The following is a 21944-nucleotide window of genomic DNA, read 5'->3' on the forward strand; positions in this document are numbered from 1 at the left end:
GAAGGATGTCCTATACCGCTCCACATCAAGAGAAGGCCTCGGTGTCCCCCAGATATGGCTTTACTTTTTGTCAAGTCGATTTGCACAACAGGCCGAATGGAGCATTAAAAACTCTAAGGTCCCATGGGTTCGGTTCGAATAGGACTAGATTATACCACTATATCTTCCTGAGCTGAAGTGGTCCTCCACTTCCCTTAAATTGGATTTGGGCTCTAGGAATCATACTGTTAGGTTAGGAATGAGGTTATGGAACCAATATAAAAAGAAGTACAACTTAGTATCAGAGCCGTCCCCAGGGGCCTCTTTCTTGGGAGATGCTAGATTCCCGTCGGCCTACGACCGGAATCGTTTGAGGACTGGGTTGGACGTGGCCTGACCACGCTAGATAATTTTTTGGTAGACTCACAATTTGCCACGTTCCCCCACTTTAAAGATCAGTATCCGGTACCTGAAGGGGAATATTACAGATTCCTACAAATTGGGCATTTCTTTCAGCAACACTATGCTAAACCCTCTCCTGACCCTTGCATACTTTTTGAGGACCTATGTTACACATCCCCCAGACAAAAAGGCCTGATTTTGATGATATATAAAATTTTAGAATCTACGGTTGAGAAACCTAATTTGAAATACACATCCCAATGGGAACAGGACCTTCAACTAGAGGAGGGTGACACAGGCTGGGCGAAGGGTTGGTGGAATATGCGCAAGTGTACCAAGTCACTGAAATCAGGGAAACCGGTATAAAATTAATTACGCAATGGTATTATACCCCCCTGCGCCTCAGTGAAATTTACCCCCAATCTTCCCCTCTGTGCTTTAGGGGCTGTACCCAACAGGGCTCCTAAAGGCATCTCTTCTTGGATTGCGAAAAGCTACAGCCCACCTGGAATGAGGTCCAGAAGTTGAGCGATAAACTGACCGGTGGTACAGTGACCCTATCTATTCAACTTTGCCTACTATTTCAGAGTCCCCCGGACACTCCTAAACCCCTTATAAAACGAATTCATTCATTTAGCGTAGCCATGCTGTGGGCCGTAGCACTACACTGGAAAACAGCCTTGGTTCCTTTTGTGCAGGTGATTACACGGATAGACCAAATAATGTTAGCGGAAAAAATCTTCCACGCTTTAAATGATTCTATCCCAGAGTTTGATGCAAAATGGAACCCTTGGTCTTTATTTAGACTCTCAAACTGACCAAAAGCCCCCCTCCCCCCCTTTTCTCCTTGTTTCCGTTGCTTATAGTTTCTTCTGCTTTTTCTTACATTCTCTGGTTGAGTTGCACATCGGACCATTTATAATTACTATACCCTGCTAAAGTACTATTGTCGGTTTTTCTTCAATGAGCATGTTGGTACATTAATTAATTATAGTTTATTGCTTTTATTATATTCATGTGCCATTTACAACATGCCTGATATTACTCTTGTACAAAAGATGGATATGTGCATACTTACTGTATATTGCTGACTTATTTTTGTCCTCAATAAAACTTGTTTGAAATAAAAAAAACAAATTGCTAATGTGGAAAAACGCTAAAAACCGCCATTGCATAAATGTTGAAAAACGTATTGTAAAAGCTACTGGTGTTTTTATAACGTTATTTTAACGTCCAGTGTGCATGAGGCCTAAAAAAAATCCATACTGGTGTCTATTTTGTTGGGAGCAATCACAGGAGAAGGGCGACATTGCTAAGTTCAGGCACCAAAAACCTTTTCTTTTTTATGACAAGATAGGCAGTTGCACTGACAGCAGTGTATTTTTGGTACTTTTTGTACCTTTACTCTTCTCTAGAAGTACACAGCCCTGCTTACATTGTTTGGCGAGCCGGCCACAATATTATATTTTTTATGTTTGCTTATTCTTCAAAAGAATTGTTGTGGTAGTCCTTAGGGTGACAGAAGGCATAATTGCAAAAATATGTATGCTCATGGGTCACAAAGAGCAAGTGAGTGAATTTCTATGCATATTTGCTGATATATGCAGATGCCCAATCTAGTGGCACCCTTTTGGTTTATCTTTGCTTTTATTTTATTTCATATATTTTTAAGTTCAAACAGGATTTTTTTTTTTCTGAATCTCATTGAATTAATTTCATGTTTCTCTACAGCGGTCCTACAGAGGCTAAAGAAATTATATCACTCTGCTGTAAAACCTTTGGAACTCTCCTACAAATACAATGAACTGAGGCAGTATGAGATTACAGGTAAGCATACTGTACATTGAATGGGGCTTACAAAAAAGTGCCAAAAGGTTATGTATGGAGAGGCATAGAGATAGAAAAAAGGAAGATTTATTTAACCGATTTCCGACCAGCCGCCATCGGCGGCAGGTCGGCACGATCTCGCGAACTGTCGTAGATATACGTCGGCTCACAGGATTGGGATAGAGATAGGGAAAGCAGCAGGGGTGGACTGACCAATCGGCCACTTGGGCACTGCCCGAGGGCCCCATGCCACTAAGGGACCCCATCAGGATTGCCAGCCTCATTAAAACCAGGGACAGTATGTAAAAATCTGTGTTTTAAAAAAAAATCCCAAGATTACAGCTGCCCTGCCTCTCCAGTACCTTTTCAGTGTGTGTATGTGTATTCTGTGTGTGTATACTGTGTGTCTGTGTGTGTATACTGTATGTGTGTGTGTATACTGTGCGGCCCCATAATCTATTGCCTGGGGGGCCCATAATCTCCTATTGCCCGGGGGCCTCATAATCTTCTCCTATTGCCCGAGGGCCCCATAATCTCCTATTGCCAGAGGGCCCCATAATCTCCTATTGCCCGGGGGCCCCATGAGTTGTCATTCCGCCTCTGGATAGCAGGCACGCGCACGCGTGCTGCACTGTGGGGGTGCGATGCTTGTGCCGGACGGTCGCGATGACTGCTGGCCACGAGCGAACGAACATGGAAGTGTGTGTTTAAACACACACTTCAGTGTTCTGTTCTGAGAGGAGTGACAGATTGTGTGTTCCTGTTAGCTAGGAACCACAATCCGTCACTTCCTCTAGTCAGTCCCCTCCTCCTTCAGTTAGAATCACCTCCCAGGGAACACAATTAACCCCTTGATCGCCTCCTAGTGTTAACCCCTTCAATTTTGTTTGGGTGCAGCGTTGCACGACCGCGCAATTTTCAGTTAAAGTGACACAGTGCCAAATCACAAAAAATGGCCCGGTCATTCAGCAGCCAAATCTTCCAGGGCTGAAGTGGTTAAAAGTATGGCTAAGTACATATGGGGGACTCCAGCTTTTGCCATGCATAGTCATCCAAACGATGCAGCTTTATGTCTTCATGCATTATGCCTAAACAATATGGCATTCTGGCCATGGATTGTACTAATCACTATACTTTGCATGACAACAACAGAATGTTGGTGAATTAGCAATAACTAAACTGGAAAATACTAATGTATACTATATATGCATGCTGATCCTCTGCTCTTAGCATCCAGAAATTTTAAGGGGTTGTAAACCCTCATGGTTTTTTTCACCTTAATTTATTCTATGAATTAAGGTGAAAAACTTTTTTTTTAGTGCTGCTGCCCCCAGCCCCCCCCCCCCCCCCCCCCATTTTACTTACCTGGAGGCTGTCATCCTCTGTCCCGGAACGTGCACACCATCTGTAGCTGGAGTCTCATGTCCCAATTGTATAGATTGATTGCAGCGCAGCCATTGGCTCCCACTGCTGTCAATCAAATCCAATGACACGGGGGTGGGGCCGAGTCCTGCATTCCTTGTAAATGGACATAGATGCGGGACTCAGGAGTGAGCCCGCATTGGGTGTCCACCAAGGAGAGTGCTTGTCCAAAGTGGACACTTGATGTTGGAAGGAGCCACCAGTGCCGCCGGGGTACCCCAGAAGAGCAGGTTTGGGGCCACTCTGTGAAAAACGAACTGCACAGTGGAGGTAAGTATAACATGTTTGTTATTTTAAAATAAAAAGACAAAAAAAAATGAGGGTTTACAACCCCTTTAAAGAGGAACTGCAGTCTGCTCACATCATTTGTAATAAAAACATGTTTGCCATTCTGAAGCTTCCTTCCAACCGCTTTGCATATTATTTTATATATACTGTGATTCTGTACTTGCCAAATATGCTTCAGAAATCTCCCTCCACTAAGTCTGGCTGCATCCATTTTAACTGTGGGCACCTGAAGCTGCTGCCTGTTCACTTCCTGGATTTACACAGACACACAGAGGCACACCTCCAGCTCTGAAGCCCTGCAGGTCTCATTGGCCCTCTTATGACTCACCCCCTCCCTTCCTGGAAAATTCTCACAAGACTGAGAGAGAAAGAGCTGTGCATGATGTCATAAGCCTAGGCTAATGACCAGACAAGAAACAGGAGGTGGGCTGTATAAAGTATTTACTGGCAGAAAAAAATGTTTTACTATCAAAAATTAAAACAAGGGCAGAAGATTTAATAGATGGAAAGTTGAAAAAAGGTCCACTTTAAATACAGTTTGCATGACTAGAGGTCTGGCTGAAAAGTGTCATTGTGGTATATACTGTATAATCACATACTGTATAAGATGGTACACTAGAAAAAAGTGAGACTGTAAAGTCACTTTTATTCATTGTATTTCACATGCAGATTTGCAGATACTCCATATACAGTGCCTTGCGAAAGTATTCGGCCCCCTTGAACTTTTCAACCTTTTGCCACATTTCAGGCTTCAAACATAAAGATATAAAATTTACATTTTTTGTGAAGAATCACCAACAAGTGGGACACAATTGTGAAGTGGAACAAAATCTATTGGATATTTTAAACTTTTTTAGCAAATAAAAAACTGAAAAGTGGTGCGTGCAAAATTATTCGGCCCCTTTACTTTCAGTGCAGCAAACTCACTCCAGAAGTTCAGCGAGGATCTCTGAATGATCCAGTGTTGTCCTAAATGACTGATGGTGATAAATAGAATCCACCTGTGTGTAATCAAGTCTCTGTATAAATGCACCTGCTCTGTGATAGTCTCAGGGTTCTGTTGAAAGCGCAGAGAGCATCATGAAGACCAAAGAACACACAAGGCAGGTCCGTAATACTGTTGTGGAGAAGTTTTAAAGCCGGATTTGGATACAAATGATTTCCCAAGCTTTAAACATCCCAAGGAGCACTGTGCAAGCGATCATTTTGAAATGGAAGGAGTATCAGACCACTGCAAATCTACCAAGACCTAGCCGTCCCTCTAAACTTTCAGCTCAGACAAGGAGAAGACTGATCAGAGATGCAGCCAAGAGGCCCATGATCACTCTGGATGAACTGCAGAGAACTACAGCTGAGGTGGGAGAGTCTGTCCATAGGACAACAATCAGTCGTACACTGCACAAATCTGGCCTTTATGGAAGAGTGGCAAGAAGAAAGCCATTTCTCAAAGATATCCATAAAAAGTCTCGTCTAAAGTTTGCCACAAGCCACCTGGGAGACACACCAAACATGTGGAAGAAGGTGCTCTGGTCAGATGAAACCAAAATCAAACTTTTTGCCCACAATGCAAAACGATATGTTTGGCGTAAAAGCAACACAGCTCATCACCCTCAACACACCATCCCCACTGTCAAACATGGTGGTGGCAGCATCATGGTTTGGGCCTGCTTTTCTTCAGCAGGGACAGGGAAGATGATTTAAATTGAGGGGAAGATGGATGCAGCCAAATACAGGACCATTCTGGATGAAAACCTGTTGGAGTCTGCAAAAGACCTGAAACTGGGACGGAGATTTATCTTCCAACAAGACAATGATCCCAAACATACAGCAAAATCTACAAAGGAATGGTTCACAAATAAACGTATCCAGGTGTTAGAATGGCCAAGTCAAAGTCCAGACCTGAATCCAATCGAGAATCTGTGGAAAGAGCTGAAAACTGCTGTTCACAAACGCTCTCCATCCAACCTCACTGAGCTCGAGCTGTTTTGCAAGGAAGAATGGGCAAGAATTTCAGTCTCTCGATGTGCAAAACTGATAGAGACATACCCCAAGCGACTTGCAGCTGTAATCGCAGCAAAAGGTGGCTCTACAAAGTATTAACGCAAGGGGGCCGAATAATTTTGCACGCCCCACTTTTCATTTTTTTATTGGTTAAAAAAGTTTCAAAAATCCAATAGATTTCGTTCCACTTCACAATTGTGTCCCACTTGTTGGTGATTCTTCACAAAAAATAAAAATGTTATATCTTTATGTTTGAAGCCTGAAATGTGGCAAAAGGTTGAAAAGTTCAAGGGGGCCGAATACTTTTGCAAGGCACTGTATTATCTCTCTGTGTATCAAAGACTGTGGAAAGGGTTATCTTAAAGCTTATCTCAAAAGCAAAACATTTATTTATTACAGGTACTTATATAGCACCCATCAATGTACACATACAGTGTATATTGTATATTCACATCAGTCCCTGCTGTCAGGGAGCTTACAATCTAAGACCCCTAACCCACATTCATAAATAGGTCCAACTTAGACAGGAGCCAATTAACCTACCAGTTTGTCTCTGGAGTGTGGGAGGAAACCCACGCAGGCACAGGGAGAACATGAAAACTCCAGGCAGGTAGTGTTGTGGCAGAAGTGCTAACCACTTAGCCACTGTGCTACATGTAATATATTGCAGCTTACCAGTCTTTAGAAGTGGTGCCTGCAGTAGTTTTCTCTTATATCAGACTTTTTCACTTTATTTTGATCTGTTAATTCTAAGGCCGCGTACACACGTGGCGGACTGTCTGGCCAACTTAGTCCGTCAGACAATCCGACAGACAGTCCGTCATATAGTCCGACAGTCAGTCCCCTTTCCTGGCCGGCCGGGTAGCGTGCTCGGACAAGGGTCTGTTGTGGACTTGGGGGGACCCCCACGCCGATTTTTTTCGGCGTTGGGGTTCCCCTTTAAGTTCATACCAGGCGGCGGGGCCAGCGACGTCTCCGTCGCTGGCCCCGCCTACCTGGATACCCGCTCGAAATGAACAGACTTTTCTCCGGGCGGGAAAAGTCCGCTCATTTCAAAAGTAGGGCGGACTGGCACACACACGGGCGGACTGTCCACTGAAATGCGAGTCCGACGGACAGTCTTTCCAACATTCCGAAAGACTTAGTCCGCCAGACTGTCCGCTGAAAAAGTCAGCTGAAGCCCACACACGAGCGGACTGTCCGCTGAAATGTGTTTCGGCGGACTAAGTTGGACAGACAGTCCGCCCGTGTGTACGCGGCCTAAGAATAACAAGCTTCCTGTCCCTTTGTGGTTACATTCATTTCTCCATTGTATCTATGGAAGCAGCCATAGTTGTCATTCAGGCTGTACTTGAAACAAGTGTGCCCTTCTTCATCCCTGGTACATGGTGGAAAAATTAGACTAGTGGTTTGCACAAAAAAGACAATGGGGGTTATTTACAAAAGGCAAATCCACTTGAAATCTTACTTGGAAGTGCAGTCGCTCTAAATCTGAGGGGTAGATCTGAAATGAGTGGAAGCTCTGCTGATTTTATCATCCAATGATGTACAAGCTAAAATGCTGTTTTTTATTTTCCTTGCATGTCCCCCTCGGATCTACAGTGTCTTTACTTCCAAGTGCACTTGCAGTGCAAAGTGGATTTACCTTTAGTAAATAACCCCCAATGTTCTTTGTGCTTTCCTTTAGACCCCTTTCACACTGAGCTGCCACCGGCGTTAGCGGGCGGATTTAACCCCTTTTCGGCCGCTAACGGGGGCTAAAAATAGCGCCACTTTACCGTCGTTTTAGCGGCGCTATTCAACCACTAGCAGGGGCAATTTTAACCCCCCCGCTAGCGGCCGAAAAAGGGGTTAAATCCGCGGCACTGCCCCATTAATTTCAATGGGGTGCAGCGGTGAAGGAGCAGTGAGTTCACCGCTCCAAAGAAGCTGCTGGCAGGACTTTTTCTGATGCCCTGCCAGCGCACCGCTCCAGTGTGAAAGCCCTCGGGCTTTTACAGTGGGGTGAATGGAGCAACTGTTTTAGGACGTTTTGCAGGCACTATTTTTAACGCTATAGTGCCTTCAAAACGATTCAGTGTGAACGGGGTCTTAGCCCTTGTACACACGGTCGGAGATTCCGATGGAATGTGTCCTAACGGACCGTTTTGTCGGATATTCCGACTGTGTGTGGTCTGCATCGGACTGTTTCCGTCTGAATATCCGACGGACTAAGTTTTCCAACTTGCTGGTAAACAAAACAAAATGCTCCTATCGGACATACTCCGATCATGTGTAGCCTACTCCGACGGACAAAGTGCCACGCATGCTCAGATGAAATTCCTAGACCAAAGCTATTGGCTACTAGCCTGAACGTAGTCCCGTCGTAACGAAATAACGTCATCACGTTATGTACAATCAGATTTTCCGACAACTTAGTCCGACCGTGTGTATGCAACATCACTTCCAGACCTCTTCCAGAATTAATCCGTCGGAATTACTCTGACGGATTTAGTAGTCGGAATCTCCGACCATGTGTACAAGGGCTTAGGGTCACAAAGACACAAGAAACCACTTTGGGATATATTTGGTCAAATACCCATTTTGCTAAGCCAAACCTGTTTGGGGTCTGAAAAATGTGACAGTGCCATCAAAATATGGAGGGTTAGGCTGTATGGTTTACCCCTATCTTCTTTGTCCACGTTATGACATTTCAAAGCTGGCTGCTTCCTTGGCTTCACTTCAGTGTGGTTTGTCAAAGTTTTCATGTGCCCCGCAGTGGTGGATTTCCTCTGATAAATTAGCCTGCTTTAGACCCATACTTCCTCCATACCCAGGGGCAAAGTATGACCTTCTGCAGATGATTAAAGTTGTTGTTAAGCCAACAGTATAAAAACTTGCCTCCTCTGTAACATAACATTATGTGCCCCAGTTTTATATAAAAAAGCTGCCAATTTGTACCTAATATCAGTGTCTCCCAGTGCTCACATGACTCCTCAGCTCTCTGCACGGCTGGCAGCCATAGCGGGCAGGGTTGAGCACTCCTGCTGACGTCAGCCAGGAGGAAGAGAGAGAAGAAAGAGCAGAGGAGTCACGTGAGCGCCGGCAGACACTCTGATGTAGGTACAGATCGGCATCTTGTTTATATAACACAGACACAGGGGCACATAACGTTATGGTACAGAGGGGATGGGAGGTTTTTATTGCAGTTTTGGTAGCAGCAGGAGGGGAGGGGGCGGGCACTGACACAAAGCAGACAGTCTGGGAGGAGAGGGGAGAGGAGGACAGAGGAAAACAGGAGACACAGCGGATGACAGAGGCACGTAAACTGACCCCGGTGTCAGGACTCAGCAGCCATGATAAACCGTGGTCAGTTTACAGTGGGGAGGGCATAGCCAGGCAGGATCGTCCAGGTTTTTTGGGTGAAAGAAGGAGCCGAATTACACAGCACAAGCACTGTGCTGTTATTCATGTTTTAAGGGAACAGGGTGTACGTCGTGTCAACATTGGAAGAACAGAAGAGGGAAGAAGATGATGATGGAGAAGACCGTGCCAACGCTAGTAAAAGAGCTGGAAGAAGATAGCAGAGGAGCCCGGCAGAAGAGGCCGGAGAGCGCAGAGAAGTCGGAAGAGACCCCCCAAGTCGAGGACCCTCGGAGCTGCTTAATAAATGACTTTAACCACTTGACATCCGCGCTATGGCCAAATGATGGCCACAGAGTGGACCTGAATTCCCGGGAGGCTATCATATGATGGGCTCCCCTGTGCATGTTCCCTGTGATCACCGAGTCCATGAGACTCGGGTGATCACCGATCCGAGTAAGGGGCTGGTCCTGGCCCCTTACCATGTGATCAGCTGTCAGCCAATGACAGCTGATCACATGATCAAAACAAAAGCTCGGTGATCATTTTTTTTCTCTCCTCGTGCTGACTGCGGAGGAGAAAAAAAAAGCTGATCACCGGCTCATCTTAAAGGGACATCGGTCCCAAAAAGGAAGAGACAATTATGCCCCATTTATGCCATCTAACAGTGCCCACAAGTGCCACCTATCAATGCCCACAAGTGGTACCAATCAGTACCACCTAGAAGTGCTGCCTATCAGTGTAACCGATCAGTGCCCATCACTGCCACCCATCAGTGCTCATCACTGCCACCTATCGGTGCTCATCAGTGCTGCCCCATCAGTGTACATCAATGATGGACAAAAATTACACATTTTAAAATTTTATAACAAAATAAAAAAATAAAAAAATAGATATTTTTTTAAATTCGGTCTTTTTACCTTTTGATCAAATACCCCCAAAAGAAAGCTCTATTTGGGGGAAAAAAAATTATAAAAATTTCATTTGGGTACGGTGTTGTATGACCGCGCAATTGTTATTCAAAGTGCATCAGCGCTGAAAATTGGTCTGGATAGGAAGGGGGTTTAAGTGCCCAGTAAGCAAGTGGTTAATTTAATTTTATGAGTACAAGAATGCTTTTGTTTTCATTTAACAATGCCCCTTTCAGCCCATCCCAATGCAAATTGGCAAACACTCACTGTGGCGCACTTAGCTCGCTGCGTTACTACTCTCCTTGAGGAACTCAATGGTGTCTCAGGTCTTTTACAATCCTATAGTGTATACTGGAATAGTTTGACAGTACATGTATTTAATTCACATGTGTTTACATACCATACAGCATAATGGTTTGTCTAATGCAATGTCTGTTTTGAGTACACTTAAATCCTAAAGTGAACCTGTGAAAGGGGTGCTGAATTTGAATCAAAGAACGATAGGCCTGTGTAAGCTCTGAGTTGCAACTTTGATCCCTTTCCCTGCCAGGTCAGATAGATAGTTCAGGTGTCAAGTAGATAGTGCCTTAAGAAATGGGTCATTTTGGGCAGTTTTTAGGTCTTAAATTCCACAGAACATTATCAGAGTTTCACTCCTTAGGTGACAATTTATGGAGGACATACAGTATTGCATTTTGCATGTGAGTGGTTACTGTACCACACCATCCTTTTTAATTTTGCAGTGACTTGCTAGGGGGCACAGAATTCCCTTGTCTTGTGATTTGATGTTTGACATGTCATTTCCCTCCCCTCTGCTAACAGCTTATCATGGACGTACCCTTGCTGACTCGGCCACAGGTGGGTAGAGTTGCCTGAGGTACTTGTATCCTGCCTGGCCTACTCAGCTTGTGAGTCTGCTAACCCAGGCCTCAACGCAGCCTCGCTTGACATGGCTAACCTGCCTTTGATTAATCATCCACTAGGATCAGCTCCCTAACTTTATCTACACAGCTAGCTTTTTTAGGAGTTGGCAATGCAGAGAGTTTGGCACATTATTACTAATAAAAATTGGCTTATTATGGAATTGTGCAAATTGAATTCAACATAGTTCTGGTCAGTGGTGGCTGGTGCTCAAGATTTTTGGGACGGGCGCAAACAAACTGAAAAATACTGCCCCCCCCCCCCCATCAATTTCAGCCTCACTGTGCCCATCAAATGCAGCCATTGTGCCCATCAAATGCAGCCACTGTGCCCATCAAATGCAGCCACTGTGCACATCAAATCCAGCCACCGTGCCCAATCATATGCAGCCACTTGTGCCCAATCATATGCAGCCACTTGTGCTCAATCATATGCAGCCACTTGTGCCCATCATATGCAGCCACTTGTGCACATCATACCCAGCCACTTGTGCCCATCATATGTAGCAACTTGTGCCCATCATATGCAGCCACTTGTGCCCATCATACCCAGCCACTTGTGCCCATCATATGTAGCAACTTGTGCCCATCATATGCAGACACTTGTGCCAATCAAATGCAGACACTTGTGCCCGTCATATGCAGCCGTTTGATCCCGTCAAATGCAGCCACTTGTGCCCGTCAAATGCATGTGTTGGCTGCTAATGGTGGTTATTCATTGTTTTCACTGTTAGGCAGATTTTCCTGGAGAACCTTGCTGACATTCAACATGTCCCTTAAGCATGTGAACCGTAATCTCGAATTAAAGGAGAAGCATAGATAAAGCTATTCTGGCTATACTTCCCCTGGGGATCACACGAGTGCAGTTTATTCTGCACTCCTGTGATCCGTTGTCAGCTGTCAATGTGCCAAAGCCCGCTGTTGGCTGACGTCACTGTGACAGTCCAAGGTCGGGAAAAATCCAGACTTTACAATTGGGATTCACTCAGAAGCCTGGATCAGCAGCTGGCTCAGGCTCTCGGCAGTAACCTTCTGAGAGCCTGAGCCAGCCGCCCCCATCCCCTCCACAACTTGTGTTCCAGTGAGTGCTTAGTGAAGACTCAATGGAGACTGATCGCTCAGTTTTCAGTCTTAGAAGCGGCGGGGGACAGAAGCAGCACTCACCTAGGTGAGTATAAATATTTTTTTTGTAAAGCCATACTTCTCTTTTAAGGCTGAACTCCAGGCGAAAAGCTAAACACTAATGTGAAATACATATATGGGAACTGTTTTACCTGCCAAAGGATTTGTATTTCTGTTTAACCAGTTCAGAGATTTGCACAGCCCTGGCACACAGCAAAACCCTGTCTGACAGGGTAGGAAGCCTGCAGTTAAAGCAGTATTAAATCTAAAAGCAAACATTTATTATATTGCAGCTTACCAATTCTTAGATGTGATGGCTGTATTCGTTTTCAGACTCTTTCCCTGGTCTAGACCTACACACTGCCAAAGCTAACCAATGCAGACATTTTGTACTGAACTCAAATTTGCGAGAGCTTTTAGTCCTAGTGAGAGCCACATGCACATACTGATATGGTTCTTGTACAATTGCTTATAGCATCTTGCAATTTTATTGAATTCAGGACACTCCTAATAGGGCTATGTCAAATTGCATCATACTTGCAACCCAGCTGACAATGTCATGGCTGCCTCTGAGAGACACAGCCTAGATTATTAAGGTCATGCCCTGTTATGTATACATGGAGATTTAGCAAGACCATTACCTACCATAAGAAAGAGCAACTGTGTTGATAATTACAGTATCTCACAAAAGTGAGTACACCCTTCACATGTTTGTAAATATTTTATTTTATCATATCTTTTCATTTGACAACACTGAAGAAATGACACTTTGCTACAATGTAAAGTAGTGAGTGTACAGCTTATATAACAGTGTAAATTTGCTGCCCTCTCAAAATAACTCAACACACAGCCATTAATGTCTAAACTTCTGGAAACAAAAGTGAGTACACCCCTAAGTGAAAATGTCCAAATTGGGCCCAAAGTGTCAATATTTTGTGTGGCCACCATTATTTTCCAGCACTGCCTTAACCCTGTTGGGCATGGAGCTCACCAGAGCTTCACAGGTTGCCACTGGAGTCCTTTTCCACTCCTCCATGACAACATCACGGAGCTGGTGGATGTTAAAGACCTTGTGCTCCTCCACCTTCCATTTGAGGATGCCCCACAGATGCTAAATAGGGTTTATGTCTGAAGACATGCTTGGCCGGTCCATCACCTTTACCCTCAGCTTCTTTAGAAAAGTAGTGGTCGTCTTGGAGGTGTGTTTTGGGTCGTTATCATGTTGGAATACTGCCCTGCGGCCCAGTCTCTGAAGGGAGGAGATCATGCTTTGCTTCAGTATGCCACAGTACATGTTGGCATTCATGGTTCTCTCACTGAACTGTAGCTCCCCAGTGCAGGCAGCACTCATGCAGCACCAGACCATGACACCCCCACCACCATGCTTGACTGTAGGCAAGAAACACTTGTCTTTGTACTCCTCACCTGGTTGCCGCCACACACGCTTGACACCATCTGAATCAAATAAGTTTATCTTGGTCTCATCAGACCACAGGACATGGTTCAAGTAATCCATGTCCTTAGTCTGCTTGTGTTCAGCAACTGTTTGCAGGCTTTCTTATGCATCATCTTTAGGAGAGGCTTTCTTCTGGGATGACAGCCACGCAGACCAATTTGATGCAGTGTGCGGCGTATAGTCTGAGCACTGATAGGCTGACCCCCCATCCCTTCAACCTTTGCAGCAATACTGGCAGCACTCATACATCTATTTCCCAAAGACAACCTCTGGATATGATGCTGAGCATATGCACTCAACTTCTTTGGTCGTCCATAGTGAAACCTGTTCTGAGTGGAACCTGTCCTGTCTACCCGCTGCATGGTCTTGGCCACCGTGCTGCAGCTCAGTTTCAGAGTCTTGGCAATCTTCTTATAGCCTAGGCCATCTTTATGTAGAGCAACAATTCTTTTTTTCAGATCCTCAGAGAGTTCTTTGCCATGGTGAACTCTGAACTTTGAACTTCCAGTGATCAGTATGTGATCAGTATGAGAGAGTGAGAGCAATAACACCAAATGTATCACACCTGCTTCCCTATCACACCTGAGACCCTGTAACACAAACGAGTCACATGACACGGAGGAGGAAAAATCGCTAATTGGGCCCAATTTGGACATTTTCACTTAGCGGTGTACTCTCATTTGTTTCCAGCGGTTTAGACATTAATGGCTGTGTGTTAAGTTATTTTGAGGGGACATTTACACTGTTATACAAGCTGTACATCCACTACTTTACGTTGTAGCAAATTGTAATTTCTTCAGTGTTGTCATATGAAAAGATATAATAAAATATTTACGAAAATGTGAGGGGTGTACTCACTTTTGTGAGATACTGTATATATGTACAGTAATTTTACATATACAGTGCCTTGAAAAAGTATGCATACCCCTTGAAATGTTCCACATTTTGTCATGTTACAACCAAAAAGGTAATTGTATTTTATTGGGATTTTATATGATAGACCAACACAAAGTGGTGCATAATTGTGAAGAAGAAGGACAATGATAAATGTTTTTCAAAACTTTTTACATATAAATATGTGAAAAGTGTGGTGTACATTTGTATTCAGCCCCCTTTACTCTGATACCTCTAACTAAAATCTAGTGGAACCAATTGCCTTCAGAAGTCACCTAATTAGTAAATAGAGTCTACCTGTGTGTAATTTAATCCCAGTATAAATATCACTGTTCTGTGAGGTTTGCTAGAGAGTCTTAGTAAATAAACAGCATCATGACGTCCATGGAACACACCAGACAGGTCAGGGATAAAGTTGTGGAGAAGTTTAAAGCAGGGTTAGATTATAAAAAACTATCCCAAGCTTTGAACATCTCACGGAGCATTGTTCAATCCATCATCCAAAAATAGAAAGAGTATGGCACAACTGCAAACCTACCAAGACATGGCCGTCCACCTAAACTGACAGTCCAGGCAAGGAGAGCATTAACCAGAGAAGCAGCCAAGAGGTCCATGGTAACTCTGGAGGAGCTGCAGAGATCCACAGCAAAAGTCCCATTTGCATTTTGGGAGAAGCCATGTGGGGGACACAGCAAATATGTGGAAGAAGGTGCTCTGGTTAGATGAGACCAAAATTTTACTTTTTGGCCTAAAAGCAAAACACTATGGGGTTGATTTACTAAAGGGGAAAAGACCGTGCACTTTGCAAAATGCAATTTCACTCGGCAAGTGCAGTAGCTCCAGAGCTTAGTAAATGAGCAGAAACTGCTGCCTGCCATCATCCAATCATGTGCAAGCAAAAATGCATTTTTTTTTATTTACTTTGTCATGATTGGTTACTCTTTGCAAAGTGAAGCCTTACCTCATTTACTATGCTCTAGAGCAACTTCACTCGCAGAGGGCAACTGCAACTTTGCAAAGTGCACAGCCTATTTGCCTCTAGTAAATCAACCCCCTATGTGTGGTGGGAAACTAACACTGCACATCACCCTGAACACACCATCCCCACTGTGAAACATGGTGGTGTTAGCATCATGTTGTGGGGATGCTTTTCCTCAGCAGGGACAGGGAAGCTGGTCAGAGTTGATGGACTGATGCACTGAGCCAAATACAGGGCAATCTTAGAAGAAAACCTGTTAGAGTCTGAAAAATACTTAAGACTAGGGCAGAGGTTCACCTTCCAGCAGGACAACAATCATAAACATACAGCCAAAGCTACAATGGAATGGTTTAGATCAGAGCATATTCATGTGTTTGAATATCCCAGTCAAAGCCCAGACCTAAATGCATTTGAGAATCTGTGGCAATACTTGAAAATTGCTGTTCACAGACACTCACTATCCAATCTGACAGAGCTTGAGCTATTTTGCAAAGAAGAATAGGCAAAAATTTCACTTTCTAGATTTGCAAAGCTGGTAGAGACATCCCCAAAAAGATATGCAGCTATAATTGCAGCGAAAGTATCTTCTACAAAGTATTGACTCAGGGGGACTGAATACAAATGCACACCACACTTTTCAGATATTTATTTGTAAAAAAAAAATTAAAAACCATTTACCATTTTCCTTTCAGTTCACAATTATGTGCCACTTTGTGTTGGTCTATCACATAAAATACATTTACGTTTTTGGTTGTAACATGACAAAATGTGGAAAATTTCAAGGGGTATGAATACTTTTTCAAGGCACTGTATATTTTGGATTTAAGCTGTATTATTAAATCACAAATGTAAGGTACAGGGTGTATTAATTGTGCATCCAAAATATTTTTCCTAATAGTTCATGACCCATAAAAAAATTATTGTTACGTCATATTTGCTCTGTTCCTCCAGATGGAGAGATCACTTCTAAACCGATGGTTTTATTTTTGGGACCGTGGAGTGTTGGCAAATCCACCATGATCAACTACCTCTTGGGGTTGGAAGAAACACCCCATCAACTGTACACAGGTAACCTTTGTGGTATTTTTGCTGTTATCACAAAGTTTATGGGGTCTTCTGTAGACATCAAAGCAATAAATCCATATTGTTAATTTTTGGCAGGTGCTGAGCCCACAACTTCTGAATTCACTGTCCTTATGCATGGGCCAAAGCTAAGGACCATCGAAGGCATCGTGATGGCTGCCGACAGCAGTCGTTCCTTCTCTCCACTGGAAAAATTTGGTCAGAATTTTCTGGAGAAGCTAATAGGCATTGAAATTCCTCACAAACTTCTTGAGAGGGTTACATTGGTGGATACCCCTGGAATTATTGAGAATCGCAAACAGCAAGAAAGAGGTTAGCATACTTATTGGAAGTGCCAGCGCTGGCTGTTAATATTTGTACTCTATTTTGCTTTTTTTTTTTTTATAATATAGTTTAAAGAAACTCTACAATGTTTTGCGTTTGCAGCAATTCTTTTTTACAGTAATCACTTAGCTCAATTCTGCCAAGCTGTGAGGTCTCACACTTGTTTGTCAAAACACTATGAAATTCATTAGGTTATTATATTTTACCATTTAATGATCAAAACATTCTTTTGCAGGTTACCCATTTAATGATGTCTGCCAGTGGTTTATTGATAGAGCTGATCTCATCTTTGTGGTATTTGACCCTACCAAACTGGATGTAGGTCTCGAGTTGGAGATGCTCTTCAAACAGTTGAAAGGACGTGAGTCTCAGATCCGTATTATCCTGAACAAAGCTGATAATCTGGCAACACAAGAGCTCATGAGGGTATATGGAGCTCTCTTCTGGAGCTTGGCTCCTCTGATCAATGTGACTGAGCCACCAAGAGTCTATGTCAGTTCTTTCTGGCCACAAGATTACCAACCTGATACACACAGAGAACTGTTTCTTAAGGAAGAGATCTCTCTTCTAGAAGATCTCACCCAAGTCATTGAAAACAGACTTGAAAACAAGATTGCCTTCATCCGTCAGCATGCTATCAGAGTCCGAATTCATGCTTTGTTGGTTGACCGCTACCTTCAGACCTACAAGGACAAGATGACCTTCTTCAGTGATGGTGAATTGGTCTTTAAAGACATTATTGAGGACCCCGATAAGTTCTTCATTTTCAAGTCTATCTTGGCCAAAACAAACGTCAGCAAGTTTGATCTACCAAATAGAGAGGCCTACAAGGACTTCTTCGGAGTAAACCCAATTACTGGCTTCAAGCTTCTATCCAACCAGTGCTCATATATGGGCGGCTGTCTGATGGAGAAGGTTGAGAGGGCCATTACACGTGAACTGCCAGACCTTCTTAGCAGCATCAGCAAAAAGCCTCAAAGCCTTAACTGCGATGTGACCGGATGTGGGGAAGCCCCAAAGAACCGTTACAAAAAACCTTAACTTCTCTCCATCCTATGCATTCTCATATTTAAAACCGAAAAATAAAAAAAAACACAGCATTTCAACAAAATATGAAGGTTCTGCGATCTTTTAGTGATGGCATTAATTATCATGCACTTGACCTGTCAAGGAATAAAGCAGAAATGATAAAAAACAATTCTTCTTGTCATAGAAGAATGAATTCACTACTAGTCACTCTGGTGCTGAAGGAAGTTATAAGTAAGAAAACTAAAAGAGCCAATACCACTGGTATTACTTTAGCAGTGCAGACAACTGTTATTCCAATTTTACCATGTTGGGTTGACCTTTACCATACAATAACAACACCATACCGATTATGAATGTACAAGGTTTACGAGGAATTCCAGTTACCTGCAAAACTCTGTTTAACACCTGTATCATAACTATACTGCCACGTTTACTAGTGGCTTTATCTTTAAACTGGAACTTTATTTTGTAACCTGCATCCTATCAAACCCTGGGGATGTATGTTAAATAATCCAGATGGTGACAGGCATTCTTGTTCCACAACATCAAGGCTTCCTTAAATCAAAACCCACAATTTTACTCTTTCCAGCACCACAGTGAAGTACAAAAAATGTCAGCAGACAAGATAGTGGGATGTTAGCAAAATGGCTGCCATGTGCTGTCTCAGAACTCACAATACATTGATCATTACCTAAAATTGTATCAAAATAGTTGAATTTGATTGGATAAGTTGATGTTTCAATAGTTAAACAATCATACAACTATACCTATGTCAACCCTGCCAAGTGTTGTTCATATAAAATAGAATTGGTGCAGAAACAAAGACCATTGCTAAGAATGCCTAGGTCTCAACTTTTTATAACAGTTTGATTACAGCTTTACCTCATCCCACTTTATTGGTATACTTCCAAATCCATCCTTGTCCCGAGCTTCAAAATGAGCAGGGTTTATCAACAGTAGGCTTGGTTTTTCCAAATATGTGAAGATTGGCTAAGGCCAAAAATATCTCAAAGATATCACAGATATAGTTACAAAGAAAAAGATAGTAAAATAAAATGTTGTTTTATTTATTAGCTTGAGTTTGGTAGTGTACAAGTGACCAGTCCTGTCCCAGTGTCTGATTTTGTATTTTTGTCCATTACATTAAATATGCTTGGCTAACATCTGACAGAATGAAGACCTGATGAAGGGGCACCACCTGGGATATGTACACTTTTGACCTGAAAAAAAAAAAAAAAAAAAAAAGCACATAGGCTCATTTAGATAATAGTTAAATATCAATACAAATTCCAGTAATGTTGACTTAAAGGAAATCGGTGAGTTTCCTGTCTATCTGTCACTGTGTACTTCCTGTTGTGTGTTAAATGCAGCTAACAGTTATAGGTATTGGGTTAGTTGGACTCTGTATTTCAGGATAACATAAAAAACATAGCCATACAGAAATCTAGTGTGAAAGAAAGGAAGTTAGAAAGCCAGATGGCTGACAAGGGTAATGGAAATGTGTTGTTAATAAAAAAAAGTGCACACTTCCTGTTAGCTGTGCATGGTTGAGGGAGCCATTTTGTTGAATACCGATGTTCAGTTCTTTCAATCGTTTAAGAGGAGCCATTTAAGTCAGGAATACTACACTGATGTTGACTGAATGAAAAAAAATAATGTTTGCCCAACTCACACAAAGGCTGCCATCTTTAATCATAACTGACCAAAAACTTAAAAAAAAGGTAAAGGTAAAGTTGTTCTTAGAAAAGTATTAAATGACTAGGTGAATTGTGTATCAGAGCAGAAATATAGTTAAAGGAGGCTGTTGATATATGAAAAACCTTCTTTATTGGAACAATTCTGACTTTGAGACTCTTGAAGGATAGGGCTTATGGTTTTGCCTATATGTGGATGAACATGGGCGACATGTGGATGTTCTGGACAGATCTTAAACCTGTTCTGAATTTCGTTTTTAAAGTATTTATAGGTATAATGTTTGACAACATTGAGTAACACTATAGGTGCCTACTTATAACAATGTCTTTAAACCCCGCAAAGGTACTCCTACCTCCATAAGCATTTTATGGCCTATTCATAAAATGCATGCTATTGTATGAAGCCTATCTTGAATCACTCTTTTACAGTCGATTCTGTGACTGGGGCTGGAGCTGGCCACATTACTTACAGATCACAGGACTGGGCTTTCCTGCAAGCTTCCTTTTTTAAACTGCATTAATATTATAATCACCCTGCTAGTTTCAATATTCTTAAGTCATCAGAGTGCTAAGCCCATGTGTAAAGCATTGTACAGCTTGTTTTTTATTTTATTTAAAGCCTCTGATAAGACCATACTGCTGTTTTAAATGGACCCTACATTTTTAGAATATCCTGCCCATGTAGGTCATGATGCTATACATTAGAATAGGGATGGCCCTGTGACTGAAAGTGGCTGAAAAACTGTAGATATCAACCATTAAGCAGCTCCCTTTCTGTGTCCAATAATGATCAAACATAATAGGCTAAAGCAGATGAACAGGAATGAGTGCATTGATTTATGGGGAAATTACATTCATTGCAAAATTAGCAATTTCCCTACTGAAAAAATACTGGGTGAAACTTGCTTGAAAAAAAGAAATGATATGGATTTCCTTTTGCAGGGTGTTTTTAAGGGGCTGTATTTTGAATATTTTCTTTAATTTAGTGTTCTTTCCCCTTTTTTGTGTAATTTGTGTACTGTTGTTTCAGTTTTTTACATTACTTTTCTTGCTGTCTTTTTTTCTTCCTGTGAAAAAAGTAACATAATGAAGCTAATAAGAAGCCGCATTTTTGGCACAAGAACAGATCCAAGATAGGTGAAAGAACCTTCTGTAACCCTCAGCAGCTGTATAAATCTCATTGCCCCCTATACTACCAGCAAAAAACTAAATTTTTATCTTCCCCGTTCATTTCAATGCAATTTGACAAAATGGCAACATTTTGTGAAAATGTCCCAGTTTTTGAGGAAGTGTTTGGGAAAATTAAAGCTCTCAGTTTCACTCATCCCCGCAGATAACAGAAATATTTTCTACGATATTCTTCCAAGCTCCGTTTCCTTGCTAACCTGCCCTAAAAATAATAAAGACAAATCCTCAGCTTGTGTAAGCTGTGGTTTCTTAATGTCTGTGTCTTCCACAAAATGGCTGCCTCTACTGTGTATATAAACAATGGATTCAGATATTAGATTTGCAGTTGGTGGATACAGCAGGTGCCATTTCAATGGTCCAATAAATATAGCTGTCTTTTTTTATTCTATCATTACACTTCTTTGCTCTATTATTAAAGTCCTCTCAGTGATCACTTCCTCTTAACGTACAATAAAAATGTTTGTGCTTGTTAACAAGAGTCTCTCAGTGATCTATTTTCCTTATCAGACAATGCAGGGTTTGTGTGGCTGCAAAGTATACCATGGGCGCTTCTTGTTTCAAGGGAAACTATCGATCAAACTGAAGTTGAGTTTACATGAAAGAGCACGTTGTACAACTGGACCATCCATATGGGAAACGCTTCATGCTTTAAAAACACTTTAGATAGCACTGCTGGCATGTGGATTTTCCTGTTTATGCTAGGTGGGGGCACATTCATTTGTAAACCCTGTCAGTTAAGTGACCACCGTTGTTACATTTGATAGCTCAGATTTTGTTTTATATAATCAACAATGAAAAGAAAGCCAAGGCTTAAAGGGGTTGTAAATCCTCGCCGTTTTTCACCTTAATGCATTCTATGCATAATTTAATGCAGCAGTAAACCAAAGCCATGGAATACTATGCTTTTTACATGACCTGCAAATCTGTGTGTTCCTAAACTCATCAAACCTGCTGTAAATTCGCATCAGTGTGAACCCAGACTTAAAGTAGAAATAGATAATAAGAAAGGAGTGCCCAGTGTCCAGAGAAATGTGACTTCTAAAATATGGTTCATGGACCTTTAATGAAAATTAGCATGTACAC

General features: G+C 42.3%; 1 protein-coding gene across 2 annotated transcripts in view; it reads left to right on the forward strand.

Annotated features, from left to right (window-relative positions):
- Positions 1-21337, forward strand: part of SRL (sarcalumenin) — a 92387-nt gene extending 71050 nt beyond the window's left edge. The window contains exons 4-8 of one of the 2 annotated variants that reach the window (XM_077449263.1): positions 2113-2208; positions 10995-11030; positions 16495-16611; positions 16705-16938; positions 17186-21337. In XM_077449263.1, coding sequence (XP_077305389.1) covers positions 2113-2208; positions 10995-11030; positions 16495-16611; positions 16705-16938; positions 17186-17991 — 1289 coding nt within the window. In that variant the 3' untranslated portion in view covers positions 17992-21337. The remainder of the gene's footprint in view (positions 1-2112; positions 2209-10994; positions 11031-16494; positions 16612-16704; positions 16939-17185) is intronic. The other variant, XM_077449264.1, reaches the window with a different exon arrangement.
- Positions 21338-21944: the final 607 nt, after the last annotated feature.

This window comes from Lithobates pipiens, unplaced genomic scaffold, assembly GCF_037356315.1.
Source record: "Lithobates pipiens isolate NorthernLeopardFrog02 unplaced genomic scaffold, aLitPip1_a1.2 Scaffold_22, whole genome shotgun sequence".
NCBI lineage: Eukaryota > Metazoa > Chordata > Amphibia > Anura > Ranidae > Lithobates > Lithobates pipiens.